General features: G+C 49.6%; 10 protein-coding genes and 1 non-coding gene across 11 annotated transcripts; 4 read left to right on the forward strand and 7 right to left on the reverse strand.

Annotated features, from left to right (window-relative positions):
• Positions 1–272: 272 nt before the first annotated feature.
• BABINDRAFT_23667 (uncharacterized protein) lies at positions 273–1364 on the forward strand (the record flags this gene model as incomplete). The annotated part of the gene is made up of 1 exon (XM_019131316.1): positions 273–1364. A coding segment is annotated over one exon (1092 nt), but the record flags the coding sequence as incomplete, so codon positions are not given.
• A 439-nt stretch (positions 1365–1803) lies between these two features.
• On the reverse strand, positions 1804–3123 carry BABINDRAFT_32983 (S10 family peptidase; the record flags this gene model as incomplete). The annotated part of the gene is made up of 1 exon (XM_019131613.1): positions 1804–3123. The coding sequence occupies one exon, from the start codon at positions 3121–3123 to the stop codon at positions 1804–1806; it is 1320 nt and encodes a 439-aa protein (XP_018987387.1).
• A 1448-nt stretch (positions 3124–4571) lies between these two features.
• BABINDRAFT_32289 (S10 family peptidase) lies at positions 4572–5936 on the forward strand (the record flags this gene model as incomplete). The annotated part of the gene is made up of 1 exon (XM_019131582.1): positions 4572–5936. The coding sequence occupies one exon, from the start codon at positions 4572–4574 to the stop codon at positions 5934–5936; it is 1365 nt and encodes a 454-aa protein (XP_018987388.1).
• Positions 5937–6062: 126 nt separating this feature from the next.
• On the reverse strand, positions 6063–8622 carry BABINDRAFT_160259 (uncharacterized protein). The gene has a single exon (XM_019128136.1). It carries the CDS (start codon positions 8592–8594, stop codon positions 6165–6167), a length of 2430 nt encoding a protein of 809 aa, XP_018987389.1. The 5' UTR covers positions 8595–8622; the 3' UTR covers positions 6063–6164.
• A 145-nt stretch (positions 8623–8767) lies between these two features.
• BABINDRAFT_160260 (S10 family peptidase) lies at positions 8768–10773 on the reverse strand. Its single transcript, XM_019128137.1, has one exon. The coding sequence runs from the start codon at positions 10510–10512 to the stop codon at positions 8923–8925; it is 1590 nt and encodes a 529-aa protein (XP_018987390.1). The 5' UTR covers positions 10513–10773; the 3' UTR covers positions 8768–8922.
• A 411-nt stretch (positions 10774–11184) lies between these two features.
• Positions 11185–11267, forward strand: BABINDRAFT_t76. The gene has a single exon. It is a non-coding gene; the product is annotated as a tRNA-Leu (tRNA).
• A 411-nt stretch (positions 11268–11678) lies between these two features.
• On the reverse strand, positions 11679–14435 carry BABINDRAFT_6676 (uncharacterized protein; the record flags this gene model as incomplete). The annotated part of the gene is made up of 1 exon (XM_019132486.1): positions 11679–14435. One exon carries the CDS (start codon positions 14433–14435, stop codon positions 11679–11681), a length of 2757 nt encoding a protein of 918 aa, XP_018987391.1.
• A 559-nt stretch (positions 14436–14994) lies between these two features.
• Positions 14995–16192, forward strand: BABINDRAFT_114955 (uncharacterized protein). The gene has a single exon (XM_019126873.1). It carries the CDS (start codon positions 15090–15092, stop codon positions 16170–16172), a length of 1083 nt encoding a protein of 360 aa, XP_018987392.1. The 5' UTR covers positions 14995–15089; the 3' UTR covers positions 16173–16192.
• A 566-nt stretch (positions 16193–16758) lies between these two features.
• Positions 16759–18233, reverse strand: BABINDRAFT_160262 (uncharacterized protein; the record flags this gene model as incomplete). The annotated part of the gene is made up of 1 exon (XM_019128138.1): positions 16759–18233. A coding segment is annotated over exon 1 (1037 nt), but the record flags the coding sequence as incomplete, so codon positions are not given.
• Positions 18226–19237, reverse strand: RPP0 (60S ribosomal protein uL10; the record flags this gene model as incomplete). The annotated part of the gene is made up of 1 exon (XM_019132320.1): positions 18226–19237. One exon carries the CDS (start codon positions 19235–19237, stop codon positions 18293–18295), a length of 945 nt encoding a protein of 314 aa, XP_018987394.1. The 3' UTR covers positions 18226–18292.
• A 391-nt stretch (positions 19238–19628) lies between these two features.
• BABINDRAFT_160263 (uncharacterized protein) lies at positions 19629–22230 on the reverse strand. The gene has a single exon (XM_019128139.1). The coding sequence runs from the start codon at positions 22222–22224 to the stop codon at positions 19666–19668; it is 2559 nt and encodes an 852-aa protein (XP_018987395.1). The 5' UTR covers positions 22225–22230; the 3' UTR covers positions 19629–19665.
• Positions 22231–23020: the final 790 nt, after the last annotated feature.

Raw genomic sequence — 23020 nt, forward strand, 5'->3', positions numbered from 1 at the left:
GTACTGAGGAGCAAGAGGTGAAGTTATTATGCTAATTATAAATGTAATATTAATCTGAAGGTCTCTGTTATACAAGGCAGTCTCGTAAATTCTCAAAAGTTGCCACTGATGGAGCTCCGATAGTGCCGGCTGCTTAGTAAGATTCAGGAAGTCGTGCATATACCATCAAACTATGCTTAGCAATTCGTCCCATTCTTATCTGCTGATCATATTCTGATTTACAACCAATATACTTCTTTATTCGTTAGTTATTAGATACTATGAAATTTACCCTTCTTTCCCTCTTCACGCTTCTCATCACGGCGGTGGCCGCGCAAGGCGTACTCGAGCTCACGAAGAAGAACTTTGACGAGGTTGTGCTCCAGGCCGACAAACACACCTTGGTGGAGTTCTACGCATCGTGGTGCTCCCACTGCAAGCGGATGCTCCCACAGTACGAGGAACTCGCAGAGTTGTTCCATTCCAAGACAGACAACGTCCAGGTGGTCAAGATTGACGGCGACAAGTATGGCAAGTACGCCAAGCGGTATTCCATCGAGGGCTACCCTACGATCAAGTTGTTCAAGAACGGTGGGCTTAAGCCGGAGGATATTATCGAGTTCGAAGGCAGCAGAGATATGGAAAGTATGCGCAGCTTCGTGCTCGCGCATACCAAGGTCAGCTTGGAGCCGGTGAAGCTGGAGCCGGTAAAGCCAGAGCCTGCGCCGGTAGTGCGTCTTTTCGACGCCAACTTCGAGGCCAAGGTGTTGAAGAGCAGCAGACCGTCGTTGATTGCGATCACCGCTTCCTGGTGCGGCCACTGCAAGAACCTCCACCCGGAGTTTGAGGAGGTGGCACGCGTTTATGCCCATGACGACATCACCATCGGGGTCGTGCAGACCACAGACGAAGAGGAGACCTCCTGGATCAGGAGTACCTACGACATCAAGTCGTATCCAACAATCCTCTTCTTCGACGGTGTGGACCCACAGCCGACACCGTACTTGTCTGGCCGCTCATTACCAACCTTTGTCGAGTACATTAACGCCAGAGCGCACTTGTACAGATACCTCGACGGTGAGTTGCTTCCGCATGCCGGTGTAATTACGAAGGTACACGATAAGTTGCAGGAGATCTACGCCGGCGACGACGTGCACGCGGAGTTGGCCGAATTGGCCAGTGAGATTGAAAACGACGACTGGATGGCCAAATGGGACACCAGCAGCTACTATGTTAAGTTGATCAACAAGGCGTTGAACGGCCAGGAGGAGTTCTACACCAGAGAGCAGACCCGTTTAGGCAAGATCTTGGAAAAGTCCGGTGCCAGCCTCGTCCAGGACAAGAAGGACACCTTCCAGAAGCGCATCAACGTGTTGAAGAGCTTCCAGCAGGTTTCCAGGTAGACTATCGCGCCCGAAGGTTAACCAAACAGAAGAGTGTCTAGTTATTATCCGGGAGTCACTTTCAAATACCAGGATATAAAGGAGCTGGATAAGGATAATAGTAGCTTCCTATGCGATGGTCTAGACTCATTAATTCCAGTCTATTGTAGGTTTATTAGGCAAAATATGCTTACTATATAGTCATTTAACGCTAGATAGAATAGAAAGTTCACCAGAGGTCACGTAGCTGCCCTGCCAGTCTTTCTATTTCGAGTAGAAATTCAGAGATACAACTGAATCCAGTCCACAGCCTGAATATATATAAGTCGCACTTTGCTCTCTCTTTCTAAGCCTAGTTAGAAAGTTATCAAAACAGTAAATAAATCGATGAGAACCGAGTAATAAATATTCAGCAAAGTTTCGTCAGTTAAAACCCCAGTCTCTAATACCCAAACAGATAGTCTCCCGCGATCCACCGATTCACCATATCCAACGAATTTTCTGGCTGGTCAAACGGAACCATGTGCCCGGCATCAAAGACCCTCAAGTATGTGAATTTGTCATAGCTTTTCACTTCCCCGGCCCTTACCTCCCCGTTATACCACGGTCTTAACTGTGCCTTGTGGAACTGTTTGTGATGCTTATATTGAAGCTTTTCGGCCCACGCAAGGTTGCCCATCCAGTTGCACTGATAGTCTTTGTCGCCTGCGTAGAGCAACACTGGGATCCCGGCGTCGAGAACCTGGGCAACATACTGCATGTACGGCTTGGTGCGGTCGCCGGAGCCTATAAAACCCTGCAGCACGTCATTACTACACAGCTGAAACACCCGGTGGGTGTCAGCCCCTAGAGCCTTTTTCACCTCGTCCAAGTTCATGTAAGCCGTGATATACTCACCCTCCACGTAGCAACCGTCGCCCATGCACTTTCTACGAAGGTCGTATGGGTTGAGGTCCGTCTCCTGGGTGAGCGCACCCTTGATATGCTCCAGGCAGTAGACGTCCGCCGGAACGCACGTGAATACCGAGGGGTCGTCGTAGCAATGCTGTACTAGCTGGGCACAGGCAGGATACGCTGCGCGCATGGATGCGCACTTCTCTGGTGAGAGTACCGCATGGTAGCCACCACGGCCACAGGCCATAGGCTCGTACCACGCGTACTGCGTGAGCGAGTCCGTGATTCCGTTTCCGATAATCACCGAGCTCAAGTTGAACGTCCGGTGTGGGTGCTTCAAGATTTCTGCCGCAAACTGCGGAATGTAGTGGCCCGCGTACAGCTCGCCCGAGATATGGAAGTTGTTCAGACGAAAGTGGGGGAACCGGGCGAAGAAGAGCTCCATGAATGCGTACATGTCGGCGGCAGAGGCTTCAGTCGAAATCACTGACCCCGACGAGTACGAGTAGCCCACACCCACGGGTTGTTCCAAGAAGATTACGCTGGCGTTGGAGTTCCACGAGTGGGGATTGTGAATTGGCTTTAAGCCCTGCGAGATCTTTGCCGGCCCGAGCTCAAAGAATAGTCCCGTCATTGACGAGCACCCGGGGCCACCATTGATCCACAAAAGCACAGGGTCAGTCAAGGGGTCGTTTCGAGACTCCACAAAGTAGTAGAAAAAGTGTTTGTCTTCGTCCAGGATGTCCAAGTACCCAGAGTGCTGTTTCACGCTCGGGTCGATACCCAACCCCTCTGGATTGGTCACGCGGAGCGAGTGATACGGAAACTCCAAGGGGATTTTCGTTTTTTCGATTGACTTGGCGACCATCTCCCCTTTCTGGTACTGCGAAATTGTGTCGAGGAGGGTTTTCTGGGGGAGGGCTGCAAGCTCCTGCCAGAGTGCGGGGTCAAGGCGATGTTCCATTTGGTTTAGGATGGCAAGGTCGGGGTGCACAAAGACATGCTGGTCTAGCGGTTGGGCCCTGGTGAAGGTGCACGCAAGGAGTGCAAAGAGCCATGGGGTTTTCATCTTTTGGGGGTGGGTGACTGGGGGGGTAAGAGATGTGATTTTTCGAGCAGCCCTTGGGTATTTATATAGTGGAGTGCTCCGGATATGTTTAGATACAGGTTATACATATTCCGTTTCCTCAATCTAGACTTAACCCCCTTCAGGCAGCTTTCTACAGCTTTTTGTTACAACTGGGTTAGGATTCCCATTATACAAAGCGAGAAGATGCCGCTGATTATCTATTCGATAAATAAGGCGATTTTAGTGTGATGCAAAAGGGGCCACTATCCCCCTCGCCGGAATCTTTTAAAATCTCTGAAGGCTGAACTTTTATTGGAATACATCTCAAGGCAGGAGATTTGAACTAGATATACGAGAAGACGGTCAGCCGGCCTTTATATAGACCGGCTGGCGAAACCCTGCCTCGCTTAAGATGGGGGTACCCATAGCTTCATTCAGAATGGAGCATCTACAGTACTTTTACTACAACAGGTAATCAATGGCCTATGACCCACCATGTTAGATATGAATGTGAGAGGAAGCATCCACCAGTATAATCCTTTTTAGGCGTTTGACTGTGAATTATCCCACAGAAACACAGCTTACAAGCGATAGACTCCACACAAAGCCTAGTTATGGCAAGACTCTTATCGGTGTTAAATCTGAATTAGGAGCCCCTGGTTAAGACGGATGCATGAAATTAGAGCCGCGTGCTCAAACGTGAAAAAGGCCTCTTCCCAAAAGGGAAATGAGGGATGGCTCATGTCTGTCGCATACCAGATAATGACCGAAAAGCTAAAGCCCAAAGGGACTCCTGATAGGCCAACTAGGTACCGATAAGTCTTCTATGGGACTATATAAAATTTGAACCTTGAAGGCAAGCTGTCAACAAAGTTAGGAGATACTCTAGCAGAACGATTACATGATGCCTGGATTCTATGCAGTCCAATAGTATGCACGATTGTTGGGCAGGGCCACACTTATATAAGACCTCCGCATTTCTCAAATACGACGTCTAAGACCAAACTCAGCTCACAAAAACGACAATTATGAGACTCCACACATTCTCCCTTGTAGGGCTCAGTGCAGCCCTTGTCTACAACCCATTCAGAGATATTCAACATGCTTTCCAGAATCCCTCCTTAGGCAGTTCCATCTTCCAGGAGGCCCAAGCGTTGTTTGCCACCGATCACGTCTCCCAGGACCCCGAAATCCTCTCGGTTTGGACTGAGTTGGAACACTCCATGCCAAGTAAGTTGCGTGAGCAGATGCACGCCTTTGACGCTTCCCGCTCTCCAAGACACCCCAAGCTGGCCGTTAAGCCAGCCAAGTTTGACGAGACAATCTCCAAGGCAGATTTCCCTAACCACTCGCTCCGTATCAAGAAAACCAGGCCCGAAGTCTTGGGGATTGACCCCGGCGTGAACCAGTACTCTGGTTATTTGGATATCCTCGACGAAGACAAGCACTTCTTCTACTACTTCTTCGAGTCCCGTAACGACCCAGCCAACGACCCCGTTATTCTCTGGCTCAACGGTGGCCCTGGTTGTTCGTCCATGACGGGTTTGTTCATGGAATTGGGGCCAGCGGCTATAAACGGTGATTTGAAGCCGGTTTTCAACCCGTATTCGTGGAACTCCAATGCCAGCGTAATCTTCCTCGACCAGCCGGTCGGGGTCGGCTACTCATACTCCTCCAAGGCAGTTTACTCTACCGAGGCAGCGGCGCCAGACGTCTATTCCTTCCTCTCTCTCTTTTTTGAAAAGTTCAACCATCTTTCGCGCAACGACTTTCACATTGCCGGGGAGCTGTACGCTGGGCACTACATTCCAAGATTTGCAGCCGAGATCATCCACCACCCCGAGCGCAGCTTCAACTTCAAGTCCGTACTCATTGGCAACGGGATCACCGATCTGCTCACTCAGCAGCAGTCCTATGAGCCAATGGCGTGTGGTAAAGGTGGATACAAACAGGTTATTTCGGACGAGGAATGTGCACTACTTGCGGAAAAGTACCCACGTTGTGCTCTGCTTTCGCAGATATGTTACGACTCTCAATCAGCCTTTGCCTGCGTCCCTGCTTCTATCTATTGCAGCTCCATGATGAAGCCGTACATGGACACCGGGCTCAACCCTTACGACATTAGAAAGAAGTGTGTTGGTGATTCGCTTTGTTACGATGAAATCTCCAACGTCCAAGCCTACATGAATCTTGACGAGGTCAAGGAAGCTTTGGGGGCCGAGGTTGACGTGTTTAACTCGTGCGATAGGACCGTGGGCATGCATTTTAGTGCTACGGGGGACGTAGCGAAACCCTTCCAGGGCTATGTTACCGAACTCTTGGAGAACCAAATTCCGGTGTTGATCTATGCTGGGGACAAGGACTATATCTGTAACTGGTTGGGGAACCAGGCCTGGACAAACGCCTTGGAGTATTCGGGGCAACATGGCTTTGCCAAGGCTCCGGTCCAGAAATGGTATGTCAATGGCGAAGCCGGGGAAGTCAAAAACCACGGCAACTTTACCTTCTTGAGGGTGTTTGATGCCGGGCACATGGTGCCATACGACCAGCCAGAGAATTCTTTGGATATGGTCAATGGTTGGTTGGCCGGGGATTATGCTTTTGGAAACTAGTCTTAGCGCAACTCCAGTGTTTGCGATCTGGTAAACCATCTATAAGGCGTACGAAGAGAGCTTTACTATGGCTTAAAACATGTCTGCTCAGAAGATGGTGTATACTTAGCTTCTATCAATTCTTTATTGAAGTATTTCGTAAGTTTCAGCAATATCTGGGATGGCTCATTTAAATCTATATAAAAAGGGATGTATTACAGGTCCCCAATGACATTTCGCTATACACATCTATATCCGTCTCAACACTGCGACGTTCGCTTCCATTGACGACCTGATCCCGTTCAACACCAGCTGGGCATCGTAGCCTACCAGAATCCCCCAGTCCAAGACTTTAGACTCCAACACCATAAACTCTTGCAGCTGGCCCTGCTTAACGCTGGCAACTGTCTCGTCTCTCAACGCCTCCAACTGGTTACCGCACATATCCCTGAGCTCGTACACTTTGGTATACTTCTTTGGGAAGCTGTGCACAGACAAGTACAGCTGGACGGACTTGGCGAGCTCGGCAACCACCATATGGTGGTGCACTGCCTTCCAGGTTAACAACTCACTGCCCCGCGGGGCCGGCGGTGGGCTCTCCATCAGACTGAGCACCGCATCGATAAGCTTCACATCCTTAGAGGTGTGGTACTGCGACAAAGCTACCATAATCTCGACCGACCACTTTTCGATAGCGGTCAACTCTGGGCTCGCCCTTTCCCTCGCTAACGCGAGATTCATTTCCTTGTGCAACTGCTTCACCTTGGCTTCGCTGGTTTCGGTAATAAGCAACTCCTTGAGGAGCTGGAGCTGGCACCAGACGTTGGTCTGCTTTGGCCCAATAGCCATTCTGTCCCTGACCTTCTCGTTGGTCTGATTGGTTCCAAAGAACCAGTGAGTGCGGAAGTCTCTGTTATCGGACTTGGCCACGGTTTCAGAGCGGATGTTAGCAGCTTCGGTGTAGCCCGCCCTGACCAATGCCTTGTTCCCAAGAAGCTTCCCTAACTTGATCGACTCTACTGCCGCAATCATCTTGTTCACACTGCCAACAAGCTTGTTCCCGAGATCAACCATCAGGACGATTTTGTTGTAGCTGCCCTTTTCAAACGCTTCGTTGGTGAAGTGCTGGATCTCGTACGCTGTCTGGGGGTAGAACTTGTTCAACTGCTCCAACTTTTCGAGCATCAAGTTATCGGAAAAGTTGATGGTGGAGGAGTGCCTACCGAGCAAATGGTGCGACAAGAGGTCGAGCTGCATCTGCTTGATGTTCATGACGTCGTAGTGCTTCAACGCGAGGGAGGAGCACGAGAGGAACGAATAGAGCTTTACCAACCAGATCCGCAAGTGTGGTTCGTGGTGGTCCGCTTTCGCAGCAGCTTCCAACAAAACAAGACACTTCGCGGCGCTCTCGACAAACTTCCCTTCCTCCGCCTCGTCCAAAAGAAGCGCACAGTTCATGAGAAGAAGCTCGTCACCCAGGTAGAAGTCTGTCTTCTCTTTGGATTGAAGCAATCTCTTGGAGGCTTCATAGTATTGAAAGTTCTCGTTGATGAACTTTTTGGTGCTGAAAGCACTCGTTCTGAGCAAGAGCTTGAACCGCTGGTGGTTGACCACCCACGTGAGAGTGTCAATGTCGGTGACCTCCGGCTTCTGGGCCTCCAAGTACTCTATAAACTGCTGGGAAGCAAAAATTTCGTCCGCGTGGAAGCTTGCTAGGTCGGGATACCCGCACGGCTTGCTGCCAAAACGCTCGTAGTACGCCACCACCGGCGCGTGCAACGACTGCTTCAACTCGGAATGGAGCGCAATTGTCGCCAAAAGGGTGTTACGCGAGCCCTTGCCGTTATACGTGCCCAACAAATCCCGCACAATCTCAGACTTGTCCAATTTCAACCCGCTGGTGATGAGGTGCTTCCATGTGTTGTAATCGTCCAAGTTGTAGTCGTAGAGGATCCTGACAGCGGTTTCATACAAGGCTTTCCAGCTCTCCATCAGCGCCAATGTCTCGAGAAGAATGATCTGCAACTCCAAGTCCAATTTGTTGGTGCCGGTGAACGTCTGGATCGCGTCAACCACCAGTTGCGCCTCCTGGCCAGCCGCCTTGGAGAGCTTTGCGTAGATGTACACTTCCTGGCAGTTTTGGAACGGCTGGAGCTTCTCCATCATCCTCACGCCTAAACTGGGAAACAACTTCTGCTCCAATTCGGTCGTCCCGGACTCCAACTCCACTGCCATGTAGCAGCACAACGCGGCATAACACGTGTAGTCACGCTGCTTCGCACCTCCGAGCTTGGCCAAGTACATTGCCGCCTTCTGCATTCCGCGCGCATCCATGTTATCAAGATTCATGCTGAACCAGCTGGTAATGAGCGCCATCGTGGGGTACTTCTTAGCCGCGTTCTCGTACACCAGCATCGCTTTCTTGTACTCCTTTAAGCTCTTGAATACGATGGAGAGCATTTCCAAGGTTTGTGGGTCAGATGGTGTCTGAGCCGCGATCTTATCAGCAAGGGAACTTGCCTCTGAAGCCTTGTTGCCGTGGAGGTATGCGTATGCCTGTAGCGTGAGGTAGTACGTGGACTTTGGCTGTTTCTTCAACTGCTTTGTAATGAGTTGTTGCGCCTGTTTGTGCGCACCCTCATTGATGGCTGCAAAAATAAGCTGATCCTTCGCTGACATTGTGGTTGGAAAGTCAAGCGACCGTGAGTAGTACCAAAGGAGCTTGTTTTAGGTGATTTAAGTTCAGGTTGCGAAAAGTGAAATTTGACCGGCACATAAGTCCAAGCTAGACTCTTTGGTTAACTTCTAAACGTATTTAAACGGTTTTCCACGGCTTTATTTATATCCATGCCATGCAATAAGATAATTCAACACACCTCTACGTTTGTTATTACTTGATCTATTTATAAATAAAAATAGCTCAATCTAATATTTTTAGCTTAAAAGCTCAGAGCAGCTAGCTCAGAGCAGCTAGTTCAGCATCAAGCGCAGAGGCTCTGTGGTGGAGCTAGTTTCCAAAGGTGTAGTCCCCTGAAACCCATCTGTTAACCATGTTCAACGAATTCTCCGGCTGGTCGAACGGAACCATGTGGCCGGCATCGTACACCCGTAAGAAAGTGAAATTACCATAGTTCTTGACCTCACCGGCACCCTCGGCTCCAGTGATCCCGTGCCACTTCTTCATTTCCGTCTTGGCAAACCCTTCATGCTCCGTGTAGTCCAAGGCATCAGACCACGCATGGTTCCCCAACCAGTTGCAGATGAAGTCCTTGTCACCGGCATAGAGCAACACCGGCACGCCGTGCTCCAACAACTCCTTTACGTACTGCTGGAACGGCTTTGGCCCATCCCCGGAGTAGATGAAATTGCGGAAGACGGTATCGTCACACAGGGTGTATATGTCAACCTCAGCTCCCAAGGCTTCCTTGACCTCATCCAAGTTCATGTACTCGTCAATGTAGTCCATCTGCTTGTAGCAGTTCTCGCCGTCGTTCTCGCACTTCATCCGGATGTCGTATACGTTCAAGCCGGTATCGGCGTACGGCCCCATGAGCTTGTTCTCACAGTACAATTCAGCCGGAACACACGCGAAGGCAGAGCCGGTGTCGTAGCAAGACTGCACAAGCCTCTTGCAGCGGGGGAAGGCACTGTCCATCGCGGTACACTGTTCGTCGGTGATCACCTGTTTGTAGCCGCCCTTTCCACAGGCCATCGGCTGATAATAGGCGTACTGGATGAGCGAATCGGTGATCCCGTTGCCAATCAACACAGAGGTCAATTCAAACGAGCGGTCCGCATGGTTGATGATCTCAGACGCAAACCGCGGGATGTAGTGTCCTGCGTACGACTCGCCCGCAATATGGAAGGCGTTGCGCAAAAACTGAGGAAACTTCTGGTAGAAGAGCTCCAAGAAGGCAAAAACATCCACCGCTGCAGCATCCGTGGAACCAACCAGCTTGGATGAGTAGGAGTAGCCCACGCCCACTGGCTGTTCCAAGAAGATCACACTGGCGTTGGAGTTCCACGAGTGGGGATTGTGGATTGGCTTCAAGTCAGCCCCAATCGAGGCTGGCCCGAGCTCAAAGAACAACCCCGTCATCGAGGAGCACCCAGGGCCACCGTTGAGCCAGAGAATCACCGGGTCGTTCGCCGGGTCGTTCCGTGACTCGAAGAAGTAGTAGAAGAAGTGCTTGTCTTGGTCAAGGATGTCCAAATAACCAGAATACTGGTTAACTTTCGGGTCGATCCCAAGCTTCTCCGGGTTTGCCTTTTTTACCCTAAGCGCGTGGTTAGGAAACTCCGTCTTGGTGACGGTTTCGTCGTGCTTCGCGGTAGGACGCTTGGCCATCGGACGGGCATGGACCTTGTCACCCCTTCTCTGGAACTTGTCCATTGCCGCCTGGAGTTTCTGCGGCATCGACGTTTCTAACTCGTGCCATACTGCCTTCACGTCTGTGTCGTGGACCAAGGGGCTGGCGTCAAACAAGAGCTGCGCCTCCTGGAAGATGGAGAGCTTTTGGGGGAACTGGAAGACTTTTTGGTCAGAAAGAACAGGAGAGAGGCAGATAGCCCATTGGAGTATAGTTTGGAGTTTCATTGGGTAATGGTGTGGTAAGGAAGACGAAGGGTGATGGCTGTACAAAGTTATATCTTTGCTATGACCCCCAAGATTTTCCCCAAGTCCGGCACATAGTGGAGCCGTGTGAAGATAAGGCGAGGGCTTATCATGTGAACGCGAGTGACTCAGAAAGGGGTAGGGAGCGAGTATATGACAATAAGAAGCAAAATGGTATCAAACAAACGAATAATAAAATTAGGCACACCGGGATAAACATCTAACTCGTGTTACCAACCGAGGCACCCCCGAAGCTCAAGAGTGTCTTATCCTCACCGTCTGACAAAGCAACTTGCCTTTTTCCATGTGCAAGGATTATGGACTACAGACCGGAAAGGTTGTGCTGGCTCCGGTACAGCTCATTATAAAATGACTCGTAGAGATCCTATCATTTTATGTACGCTTTAAGTTCTTGTAATCTTTGAGACATGGGTGGTATAGTCAAGGATTGGCCTGAGCTCTTACACTACATACCAGTAGTCCATTGGGACCTGGTTGACTCTTCAAACTCGGTGGTCCACCGGTCTAAGTTGTCTGCGGTTTAGACATGTTGACCAGTGCTCTATGACACACTGATAAAGCAAGCACTGCAGTATTCTCTATACAAACATCAGATACACACAACGATACTTATTGCTCTACTGCATATTGCGTGGAGGGTTGGCCGAGTGGTCTAAGGCGGTAGACTTAAGATCTACTGGACTGTGTCCGCGCGGGTTCGAAACCCGCACCCTTCATTAATTTTTATTTTGACAACCGGATGTGCAAGAAGCTACGAGATATCAATCGTTAAGATTCGACGTGTACTCAATTCAGATCAACAGGTACCTGCTTGAGTGGTTGAAGGGGTTTTTTATCGATTCTAGGAGTTTGGTCCTTGAAAGACGCCAACCAGCTACCTCATCTTTTGGTTCTCATGATCAGCTTTCAGAGCACAATCCTCTCGGGGTTTACAGATTGCATCAGTTTCGTAAGTAAATTAAAGTAAAGAGGGAATAATAAAGAGTGACTCACATTCAGCAACACAATAAAAGAAAATAAAAACACTCCTACACATGATAAAAGTATTGAAAAAAAAAAAAAGAAAAAACCTGGTGCCACGACAGCGCAGCGCTTGATCAAAGAGATCCAGTCTCATGCTTTCTCACTTAGGCGTAATCGCTAGCCGATAAAACCTCGTAGTCAGATTCTGTGAGCTCGGAATCGCTGAAAGCTTCGGCTTCGGTGGTGAACTCCGGGTCCGTGACAGCGGCAGAAACGTTAGTGGAGCTATCCGGGAACAGAACAGGGTTCAAGGGTAAGATACAGTTTGGAGAAGTGACCTTGGAAACGGGATCCATAAACACTGAGATAGTGGACTGACTTGGAGAGCTAGCAATAGATGCTTGCTTAGGCGATTCCCGAGGCAACCTTGGTAAGACCATCACCGAGGAAGATTGCATTGGGTTGAGGAACGAATCTCTCATCAGCCTTTCTAAGATTTCGACAGCTTCAGGCACAAACCCAATCTTGACCTTGGAAGCTTCCATTCTTTCAGACGCAGTTTGATCTTCAGACTCAACCTCAGGCTCAGACTCAACCTCTGGTTCAACCTCAGACTCAACCTCAGACTCAACCTCAGACTCAACCTCAGACTCAACTTCAGGCTCAACCTCAAACTCAGCTTGTCCTTCTGTAACAGGCTTGCATTCTCCGATATCCAAGGCACAGCCAGAGCCGGTAAGCACACCCAGCATACTAAACTCAGAGCTGCCATAGTTGTAAATCTCCACCTTGCATCCATCCTTAAGTGACAAGACATTTTCCGAAACAATGGTCTTGGATCTGCCTGGAAGAATGGCATGATCGCCCAAGTAAACCATATGGGTATCCTCCGGATTCTCAGTTGCAACGTTCAAAAACGAAGCCGGTGGAATGGCAGATACCGAACCATTCTGAACCTTAACACGGCTCTGCTTGCCCTTGGAAAAGAATTCGACGTTACAAGCAGATTCTGCAGGTTGGGAGATTGGGACAGCGTTTGCGGCTGGTATAACAGCGGCTTCAACGAAAACATCCTCAGTAGCTAACTTGGATTCAGCAGCAACGTTGGCTGAAGCAACACTGATAGGGACAGGCTCGTCCATAACCAAACCAAGCTGAACAAGGTCCACCAACCTGTCCGCATCTCCACCCACAAACTCCAACAACTCAACGTACTTTGCACTATTGTCCGACATCTTCTTCAACCCAGAGATATCTTGGGTCTTAAACATCTCAATAACACTCTCCATCTCGTTTTGGTGGATTGTGTCAACATCGAGTACGATAGTTTCATCATTAGTCTTGGGCACTCTGTACTTGTGGCACCTTCTGAAACCACTTGCGTACTTTTCTGGGTTCTGGTAGAACTCACACACGTTGAAGATGTGGTTGCGACCGGCGTCGGTGTTGTTGATCTCCAACATGTTGTGCGTAGAAACATGGTTTACAGAGGAGTGCTTACCACCGTGACATGCGGAACACAAGTCGTAGTCAAAACACTGCATGCACTTGTAGCGAGATCCAGTGACTGGAAGGTCACATCCGTCACACAACACGTGCGGGTGAACCAACGGTATAGCCTCCAGGGTATCACAGGCAGCAGATGCGGTCGAAAAGGAAGCGGCAGCTGTATCATTCTTAACGCCTGGGGGAGGCCCAGGAGGTCTGACCACAAACGACTCATGGATCTCCTGTCTCTCAGCCAACTGCATGCAACTTTCATACACATTCATCATGGTGCGAATAAACCGCGTAGAGAACCGAACAGGGTTAGTGACGACCATGAACAAATGACTGGACTTGTGAAAATCCCCAGACACCTCCACAATCGTAGGAGCGTTGTCTCTGGCGCACGACAGACAGTAGTCCACATCATCACACTCCATGCATTTGAAGCGAACTCCCCTGATCATAGTATCGTCACAGAAGCCGTCACACGTAACATAGCGCTCCAATGACGAGTAGAAGCTCTCGTTGAAGGTACTCTCCGCAACCATCTGCGTAAAAACCGACTGTACGGCGGTGAGTGCATTCCTGAAGGCGTCGCTATTCTTGTGGGTACAGGAGCCATCGATTCTCAAGAAGGTATGCCAGTTATGGTGTCCACCGACGGTAACGTTGCTGTTGTAGCAGGCCTCACAGAGATCGCAGTCGTCGCACTCCAAACACTTGTACCGGGTTCCACAGATATAGTTCCTGTAACGCGGACATCCATCACAGGTGATGAGATTGTGAACCAATGGGGAAGCAGGGATCGGTTCCGAAAACATTGCTGTGGAGGAAAACGGACACTCCGAGCGGAACGGTTGCTGAGCCGGGACCTCTTTATTTAAACCTGCAGCAGCCTCGGCGAGCACCGACTGAATATGCAGGGCCAAGCCACCATTAAACAAAGACTGTACCGCCTCAGACTGCATGATCTTTTCAAACACCGGGTTGAGATCAAAGGTGGGGCCTTCCTTAGCCTTGGACTGGCTCTTTTCATCGTACTCAGGCTCTTCTTGCTCCGCGGGGGCTGGCTTTTCCTCAGCCGGAGGCGTTTCCTCATCAGGAACTTCCTCCTTTTCCCTCCTCTTCCTGATGTGCAAGTAGACACGGTTCTTGACCTTTAAGCTTCGCTTCAAGTCGCCCAAGTCTGCGTCGGTTTCAAGCGGCACATACCCGCTGTGTCTCTTGGACTTTCTTTTTACCTTAAAGTGGGCAACATCAGAATCTTCCTTGCAAGCTTCCTCCAACGGTGGAATGGCGCTGGCTAAGTAGCGAACAAAGGCGGTTCGGGAGTGTAACGTGCCTACGATGGTTTCGTAGGGGACCTCGACCACCCTGGTGGCATGGTCAAACGTCACACTAACCGCTACGGAACGGCGGGATTTTGGGCTCATGGCAGTCGTCAATATTGATAATAAATGAGGCTAATAACAAGCTGGTTGTGTGTATGTGAATGAAATGAAATAGGTGTGTGAAAAGGGTGGCAAACCGCAGCAAGCTTAAATTGTGTCACAGAAGATCGCGATAAGATAGGCGGGGGCGTAGATCAGGAGGCACTAATTAGACGATAGACAAATTAGGTGTCATGTGACAGGCTTGTGATACTTAGGCACAGTGGCGTCACTACGGATCACGTGATCAAAGCTGTCGGAATGTGTAATGGCTGGCATGTCTATTTCATCGATATCTCATGGAGCTTCTACTTGGTAATTTTACCACGAGGCTGATCAGAGTAATGGTTTGCGAATTTTATCAAGAAAAAAACAAAAAAACAACAAAAAAACAAAAAAACAGCCTCGTTTTTCGAGGTTCTGAACTTGTGAGCAGGGAAGGTGTAAAGTGCAGTATTGCACCCTAGGACACCAGCCCACTTTAGTCGTGCAAGGCAGGATTATCGGTACAGCCACTACATCATCTAACCGTTGCTTATACGCTCTGAAGGTTTAACGGCCGTCTTTGCTCCGCCATATTACCAATCACTCATTTGACCAATCATTACCGTTCCAAGCCAGGAACCAACCATAAGACCCGTCATTAGCACTCATTCAATGCTCGTGCCGCCTATGAACTTCGGACTTGTCGAGGAGGGGATCTACCGCTGTGGCAAGCTCGAACAGATCAACAATGCCTTCTTAGAGACCTTGCAGCTCAAATCGGTGATTCTCCTCGACGCGGAAAAGCCACCACGCCAGCTCAGGGTGTTTTTCGAGAACAACGAGACGGATATTTACCACTTGGGCGGGTTCAGTATCTCTTCGTCCTTTGCGAAGAAGAGCGGGGACGGCGAAGACGACGAAAAGGCCCACGTTTCCACCACAAACACGTCCAAGGCCAGCTCCAAAGAAAACCTCCAGCTTTCGGGGTTTAATTCCGAGGAGTTTACCAGCATGCCCTCCAAGAACGAAGAGTGGATGGTGATCAAAGGCCTGATCATTGCCAAGGTGTTTGAGTTGCTTCTCAACCGGAGGCTCTTCAATGTGTTGCTTGTAGACTCCACTGAGACGCTTGTGGGGGTTTTGCGCAAGATCCAGCGCTGGAACTACACCAGCATCATCAACGAGTACCGGTTGTACGCCGGGAACAAGTCCAACTACTTTGCAGAGAACTTTTTGGAGATGGTCAGGGTGGAGTTGCTTCCACATACGTCCATCACCCCAAAAGAGCCGGAAAAGACGAGCGAGCAGTCTAACGAAGCCCCAAAGCCACCATCCCCCGTGCAAGAGCTCCCGCCAGTCAAAGCAAAGAGGAAGAGTATCGACGAAGCGTGGGATAAGAGAGGCGAAACAGATGACGAAGACGAGGGCCATATGTCTGGCTCGCCCAAGATTCCATCGGCCTTGCTCCGTATCGTAGAGCTTCGCAAGCAGAAAAAGAGCCAGGAGAAGCAGGAACAACAACAGAAGGAACAGGAGCAACTACAACTACAGCAAAAAGAGTTACAGAAGCAGCAGCTTCTTGCTGGTCCCCAATCGTTTACATACTACAAGTCTTGGAACGATAGTGACGTGAAATTCAGTAAGGTGGGTGTCACCAAGATGAAGCTTCCTAAGGAGGAAGACTTGCCCAGCTGGTTCGTCAGACAAAGAGACTTCTGGGAGAAGAATCTTAATATCAAAGGTGAGACATACTAGATCCATAGTAAGACCCAGGGGAGAGGTACCACCGTTTTGACTAGAAGGCCTGCGCACTATACCCGTGCGACGTTCCAAGGAAGAGAAAGGCCAATCGGTCCACTTTTGTCTGTAGTCGGATCTGCATTCTCCTTCCCCGCCTGGCGTCGATATCCGGGATCCGTGTCTTGCCGTAACTGCCTAAAATGCTTTTACCCAGTTGGTTGAAGCTGCGATGCGGCATCCGGTGGCTATACGCTCTTTCCTTGCCATGTTTCATTCTTGGTTTGGCTGTTGGTCTATGCTTGTATTTGGTTGTCTTGTATTTGGTTGTATTGTATTTGGTTGTCTTGTGGGGTTTCCGGGACCTTCTAAACTTCGGCTTTTGCCGTTGTGCTGCTCTGAGAAATTCTCCCAACAACTCATCCTTGCTGGAATCGCCATGCTTGTGCAGGAGCTTCCCCATGCGATGAGCGAGCACCTCTCGCACCCCCTTCCGTGAAGTTCGCCTGGCCGGAAGCGTAACAAAGTCGTCGTCGATGTCATTGTTGGCCGTTTCACGGGGGCGTTTCCCAAAGCTCCATTTATGGTGCCACCCCCTGATTTTTCCCATAGCGCTGCGAGCGGACCGGAAAACACCGCCCAACAGCCTCAACTTGGCTTTGAGCGATGCAAAAAATCCGCAAAGCGTCCACCGGGATTGGTCTTCCCGGAATATGGAGGCCTCAGTATCGCTTGGGGTATTTTTTACCAGCAGGGTTTGGGGTTCATGGACATCAAACACTCGGCTTCGGTCAAATGTTCGCTCGTAGTCGAAAATTGTGATCCAAGTTGGAGGGCTCAACCCCTTTGGCGGTTGCAAGTAGTATTTATAATTTGACGGTTTTATACACGTGGGAGCACTCTTCACCGATTGACGTAAGATAATTGTGTTCCTAGGGGTGTTGAAGGTACCGGGATCTTTTTTATGACTGGGGCTGACGATGGAGCCAATCTCCGCGCTTGGCATCGTGTAGTGCTGCTCTGGCGAGTTATGTGGTTGTTGGTTTGTTTCAAGGTACACACCTAATCGTTTCAACACCTCTTTACCACCGTCATAGGGGTCCAAAAGCTCTGTTGTGAGGCCTGCAAGTAAGATGTCTGCCACCTCGCCAAGTAGAACCTTTCTACCCCATGCTTCGTGCAGCCGGCTCAATAGCCAGTCAACAACTCGCAATTGGCCCTGCGTACCAATATGTCTAATTCCTTGTTGAATGCAACCTGAAACATCTCTGCGCGATTTATCACATGAGGCAGAACCTTGGATCAATTTCTGGATCACATCGATCAAAACCTCATCGTTGATGCCCAGGAGAAGAGATGGCGAGTGTAGTAAGAGTTCCATAAACTCCACCGAGGCATCGGGGTACTGATTCTCCAAGAGCGGAATCACCAAACCTCGGACCACCTTATCGACTCGGGGTCTGAAATAATGAACAAAGTCTGCGTTGTCCATCCGTGCCCCCAAACGAGCACTGATCTCTTCTAATGCAATAGATGTCTCTTCAGAGTTAGAATACGGCAAGGATGCAAGGATCAAGCTGATGGCAGCCAAGTCCCCACTGACCCTCGAAGGTTTGCGAGGATGGCTGCACCCTAACTTAACTGAGTCGCTATCCCAGGTATTTTCTTTACCAGCAGGCCCTTGCTTTTCTCTACGGCTTGCAACCTTAAATGCACTTGACCGATTGGCCGTCGCGTTGAGAGACGTATCGGATGGCATGGTAGCGATTGTGCAAGAAAATGACACCAAGACATAGAATGAGAAGGGAAATATTAGAAGCTAATCAGCGTAAAATGGCAGTGGTGGCTTTTGTGATATTGCCACTAGTGGGACTGCAAGGCATTTGGGGCAATTGCGGCACCCGTTGCCGATTTATTTGCAGGGCCCAGGATTGATAAGGCATGCACTTTTAACCCAAGACGGACCTTTAGCTCTCTGAAGCCCCATCGCTTCGAAAGTCTAGGTTTTGCATTTAATCAGTGGGCAGAGATGTCCCTTTACACTACTCACCGTGAACTACAGATACTTTTTGTATTCGCAAGACTTTGAAATTAAACTAAAAAATCAATAATGAAATTGACAAACTAGGTTAAATCGCTTAATCGAACAAACCGAACCCCATGTCGTCATCGGATTCCTCAGCTTCCTCAGCAGCTTCTTCTTCGGCAGCGGCGGCGGCAGCTGGGGCAGAAGAGGTGGTGGCAGCGGCAGCCTGCTTGGCAGCCAACAACTCTGGGTTGTTCAACAACTCAATCAATTCCTCAACCAAGTCGTACTTGAAGTTCAAGGCAACGGCCAAGCCCAAGACGTTCTTGTAAGAGTTGACAACAGAGTGACCAACAGATGGCAAGGTTGGGTAGCCGACAGCCAAGGAGATGGAAGCAACAGTGTTGATGGCAGAGACAAAGTGGGAAACCAATTCATCGTCAGTGATATCCAAGATAGAGGATGGGAAGGTCTGACCGTTGTCGTAAACCTGGACAATGGTCAAACCGTAGGTGAACGGAGAAATGTTTAACATGTTCAACAAGGAGGCTTCGGATGGACCGACCTTGCTGTTGGCCTCGACAACCTTAACATCGTTGGTGATTTCAATGGTACCTCTGGCAATCTTGGTTGGGACACCCAAAGCCTGGAAGAAAGAGGTCTTACCCGGTTCCATACCGGTGTTACCGGCTGGGACCCAGACGTCAGCTGGGGCAACGGCACCAGCTCTGGCTGGAGCGGCAACCTTGTTGGCAACAACAACGTCTCTGATGGAAGACAAGTCAGAGTTGGTGAAGATGAAACCAATGTTACCCTTAACGAATGGCATCAACTTTTCGTATTCTGGCAAGTCGGTCAAGAGACCTCTCAAGGCACGTCTGACCATAGTGTTCTTACCCATCAACACGACACCTTCACCTCTCAAGGCCTTTCTGATTTCGTGCATCTGCTGGGAGGAGACATTGTCAACACCAACGATGAAGATGGACTTGTATTCTTCCAACAAAGTTCTCAACTTAGCGAAGTATTCGATTTTCTTTTCACGAGCGGCCCCCATTTCGATTCTGTTTATTTTAAGAAGATAGGATGTTTAAGGTTCTCAAAAATTGATAAGGAAGAAAATTTTATCCCCCTTGGGCGGTGTGGAAGAAAGACTTATTTTTCACAGGGAACGAAAAGTTTGGAGGAGGTTGGGCGTCGCCTGGGTGAAAATTTTAGACTCTCGCGAAGAGGCGGTGCAATTTGGAAGCCCTAAGTACTGTCACATGATATGCACGTGGGAGGACTGCTTTAGGAAAAGGTTTTGGTCCAAGTTCGATAAATTGGTTGGTGAACTACTACATGAGGCCGTTTGAGGCCTAGTTCTAGTGGCTGTACAAGGTATACTCGTATGACGTAGGGAGAGAGAGATTAGACCTTGTGAAGCTAAATCTACACTTTGGTGATACCATATTTATCATTTCTATAAGGGCCGGGACTTGTAGGCTACATAAATCCCCGTATGAGTGCTTCCTGGTACTGCTCCATGACACCGTTGAGCTTGATAACCACCCCTGCAGCCATACTGTTAACCTTCGGCTCGGTGATTCCCTCCCATGTGGCTTCTATCCAGCTCTGAAGCTCTGTAACCTCCGCCTGGTAGGTCTGGGCCAACCACTGCCCATCGCAGCAGTCGATCACGATGAGAACAGCCGTCAACATGGCCTCCAAGACGGGAAGGTCTTCGGTCCGCATGGTTTTCCGTAAGCCGGTGATAAGGTGCAACATCTCCCCAATCATGTCAGCCAAGTCCGGGGAAGACGGGTACGCTGCATGGAGCAATAAGGCTAGGGTCTTGACATAGTGGCCGCTCAACACGGGGGAATAGTGGCCGATGTTGATGCCACCGCCGAGCTTGTTCCAGGCAGCGACTAAGGGGAAAAAGAACGCCTTTCCTGCGATTTTAGTGTAGTTATTGGCCACTGGTGGGGTCTTTTGCGCCTCCTTTTGCCTGACCAAGTTTCTGGAGATCCGCAACACCTTCCCTGCCGGCACGAGGTGGTTTTCGAGCTCCTGTTTCGCCGCCTGCAACAGACCGTCCTGAATCTCATTAGCAATAGCGTCAACCCCGAAGAGCAAGCTCTGGTGGTCCTCACTGTCTGTTTCCTTGTTGAACACGACAAACTGTTTGTGGAGCTGTTCTGGGAGAAGCTTGGTCGGAAACAGCTGTTTCACATACGACTCGGTCACTGTACCATCCTGGTAGCCTCTGAGCTCACGGGCACCAAGACTGATGGAACTGAGAATGGCCAATCGTTGCTGCAAGGAGTAGTCACCAGCCATGAGAAGCCTGACCAAAAGCTGGGGCACAGCGGTGGGTAATGCCACAACCATCGCCACCAACCCGTTCAACTTCTTCTTTTCAAAGTCGTCCGTGCCATACTCATCACTCATACCCACAAAACACTTGGTGAGTGCCTCGTAGTACTGCATCACTTCCTGGCCAAACCTGGCTTTCTGGCGGATCAAGGTCGGTGCGATAGTCAAGGCCATACTCACACGGTCGTACGCCTGGGGATGGGTCTTTGCGGTTGTGAGATAGGAGAGCAAATCATGGACGTATACCGGTTTGGCTGGCTTGACGGCCGCCGTGACGGTTGGATCGTCGTCGTCGGAACTCTCGTCATCAGAGTCGATCACCATCCGCTCGAGCTTGAGCCTGTTGGAACCCTTGGCCGCTAAACTGCCTGATTGTGGAGGGATAACCGTCTGGTGGTTGGTTGGGACTGGTTTTGATACCTCTAGGGATTCCCAGAGCACGGTGCCCTGTCTTTCAAACGCAGCGGTCTCAATAAACCTTATTTCGCCAAACAACTCCAACTCCTGTTCCTTGGTGGTGCTGAAAATAGACGATTCACCGGCCTTTTCGCACATTTTGTCAGCCAAGACCATCCCGAGAGACTTGACGTTGTTGGAGAACGACCCCAAACGGGTGCTGATCCCCTCCAAAAATACAGGGCTCTTCAAGAAGCGCTGTATCTCTGACTGAGGCAAATAGTATACAAACACTAGTATAAGCTTTGAGTAGTCCTGTTGGGTGGTAAGCGGGGACGCTTTGACGAAGGAGGCATCGGACCAGATCGCTAGGAGGTGCTCAAACGTGTCGCCCAACACTCGGGTGTCCTGGGAGAGGAGTAATCCAAGGGCGATGATAACTCTGTCGTCGCTTAGTGTCACGTTTGCCCTCATCAAATGCGCCATATCCATGCGCACGTTGAACTGGCTAAGCAAGTACGCAAAGGAGATGACCTGGCTGTCTGAACCGGACACCGGAATCCTGGAAATATAGGCAACCAAGTTACGTGAGATGAAGCTGCGCTTTGCTATGGGCGTAAGCTGGGTGTAGAGCTGAAGCAAGTACGGCATGTTGTTGCTGGAGCAGAAGAGACCCAAGAACTCTAGTGACGCAGTAGCGTGTAAGGACAAGAGTGAGGTGACAAAGGGAGTAATACTACTCACTGGACAGCTTTCAGACATAGTTAGAATTTCAGTGCTGAGCCACCGGGAGTACTGTTTTATATCGAGGAACGTCGCTAGGTTGTGGCTGGTGGTTTGTTCGGCTATTGGTGACGCCTCGTTAAGAATTCCCAAAAGCTTCCCTTTGAAAAACATTTTTTCAATCTCCTTCAACTCAACCCTGTTTCCGCGTGCCTGTAAAACCAACTTTTCGACGGACCCCACTTGCAATACGTCCATAAGGACCTCAAGGAGTACCGCCACCTGGGGGTCTTTACCAAGCGTTAGCATCTGGATTCGGGAGGCCAAATTGCCTATGCCCACAATGCTGGTAAATATTTCGGATATAAGATGTTTGCATGACCCGTCTAGAGAGAAATAGAGGTCGGGGAGGACGTGACTGATCAAGCTAGCCGCTGCCTTTAGCTGGATAGACGTGGGCTGTGAGGTGAAACCGTCAGCCACAAGCTTTCTGAGGATATCTTCTAGCTCAGAGAGTGATGGTTTTAGCGACAACCGGTCGATTAAACCGGATAAATCGTTAGTCATTGCGTGGACGGTTGAACAAGGAGGAGCAGCTGAAAGAGGCGATTTTTCATGGCGGCTAAATCCCATGCGAAGGATGAGCTGAGCACAGGCTAAACGCAGGATATCTGGGGTAGCCAGGAAGTTTGTCTACCCGGCTGATGTTAGCTCCACTACACCGGGTAATTGATTAGAAAAGAGTGACATAAACCGAGAATTTATCAACAACGTGAGAAATAGGGATTGAGCGGTCTAGTACGGGATTTCCTGGGTAAAACAAAGTAGTCTGAGGCTGTACTTAATCTATGACTTGGTGTGATCGGTATTGTAGACGAGCATAGACCGAATTAAATCGTCCAAGAGGGAAGGGACATACTTCAAAGGGAAGTGAGCTGAATTGCCGATATCGGAGGTTCAAAGTGACATCAATATTCTGTCAGCTTCGGTTTGAGAATGGGAAATCATAATTTCTCGGAAAGGTCCTATTGGCGAGAGATTGAGTTTTGTCATTATTTGGGATCAGGAAATTCACCACCAAAGTTGAAGCTTTGAGCAATGTTGAGTTCACTGAATCTGACTACGAAAATTTACCAGCCAGTGATTACACCTAAGTGAGAAAGCATGAGGCTGGATTGCTTTGATCAAGCGCTGCGTTGTCGTGGCACTAGGTCTCCCCAATTTTTTTTTTGTACTTTTATCATGTGTAGATGTGGCCATTAAAACAGGCTAAATCCGGTCCCAATAATTGTACCTCAAGGAAACTAAAGTCAATGTTGCGGCACAATGACGAGTGGTCCGCTTTGCTGGAAAATACACCTAG

Source organism: Babjeviella inositovora, assembly GCF_001661335.1.
Source record: "Babjeviella inositovora NRRL Y-12698 unplaced genomic scaffold BABINscaffold_2, whole genome shotgun sequence".
Classification (NCBI taxonomy): Eukaryota; Fungi; Ascomycota; class Pichiomycetes; order Serinales; genus Babjeviella; species Babjeviella inositovora.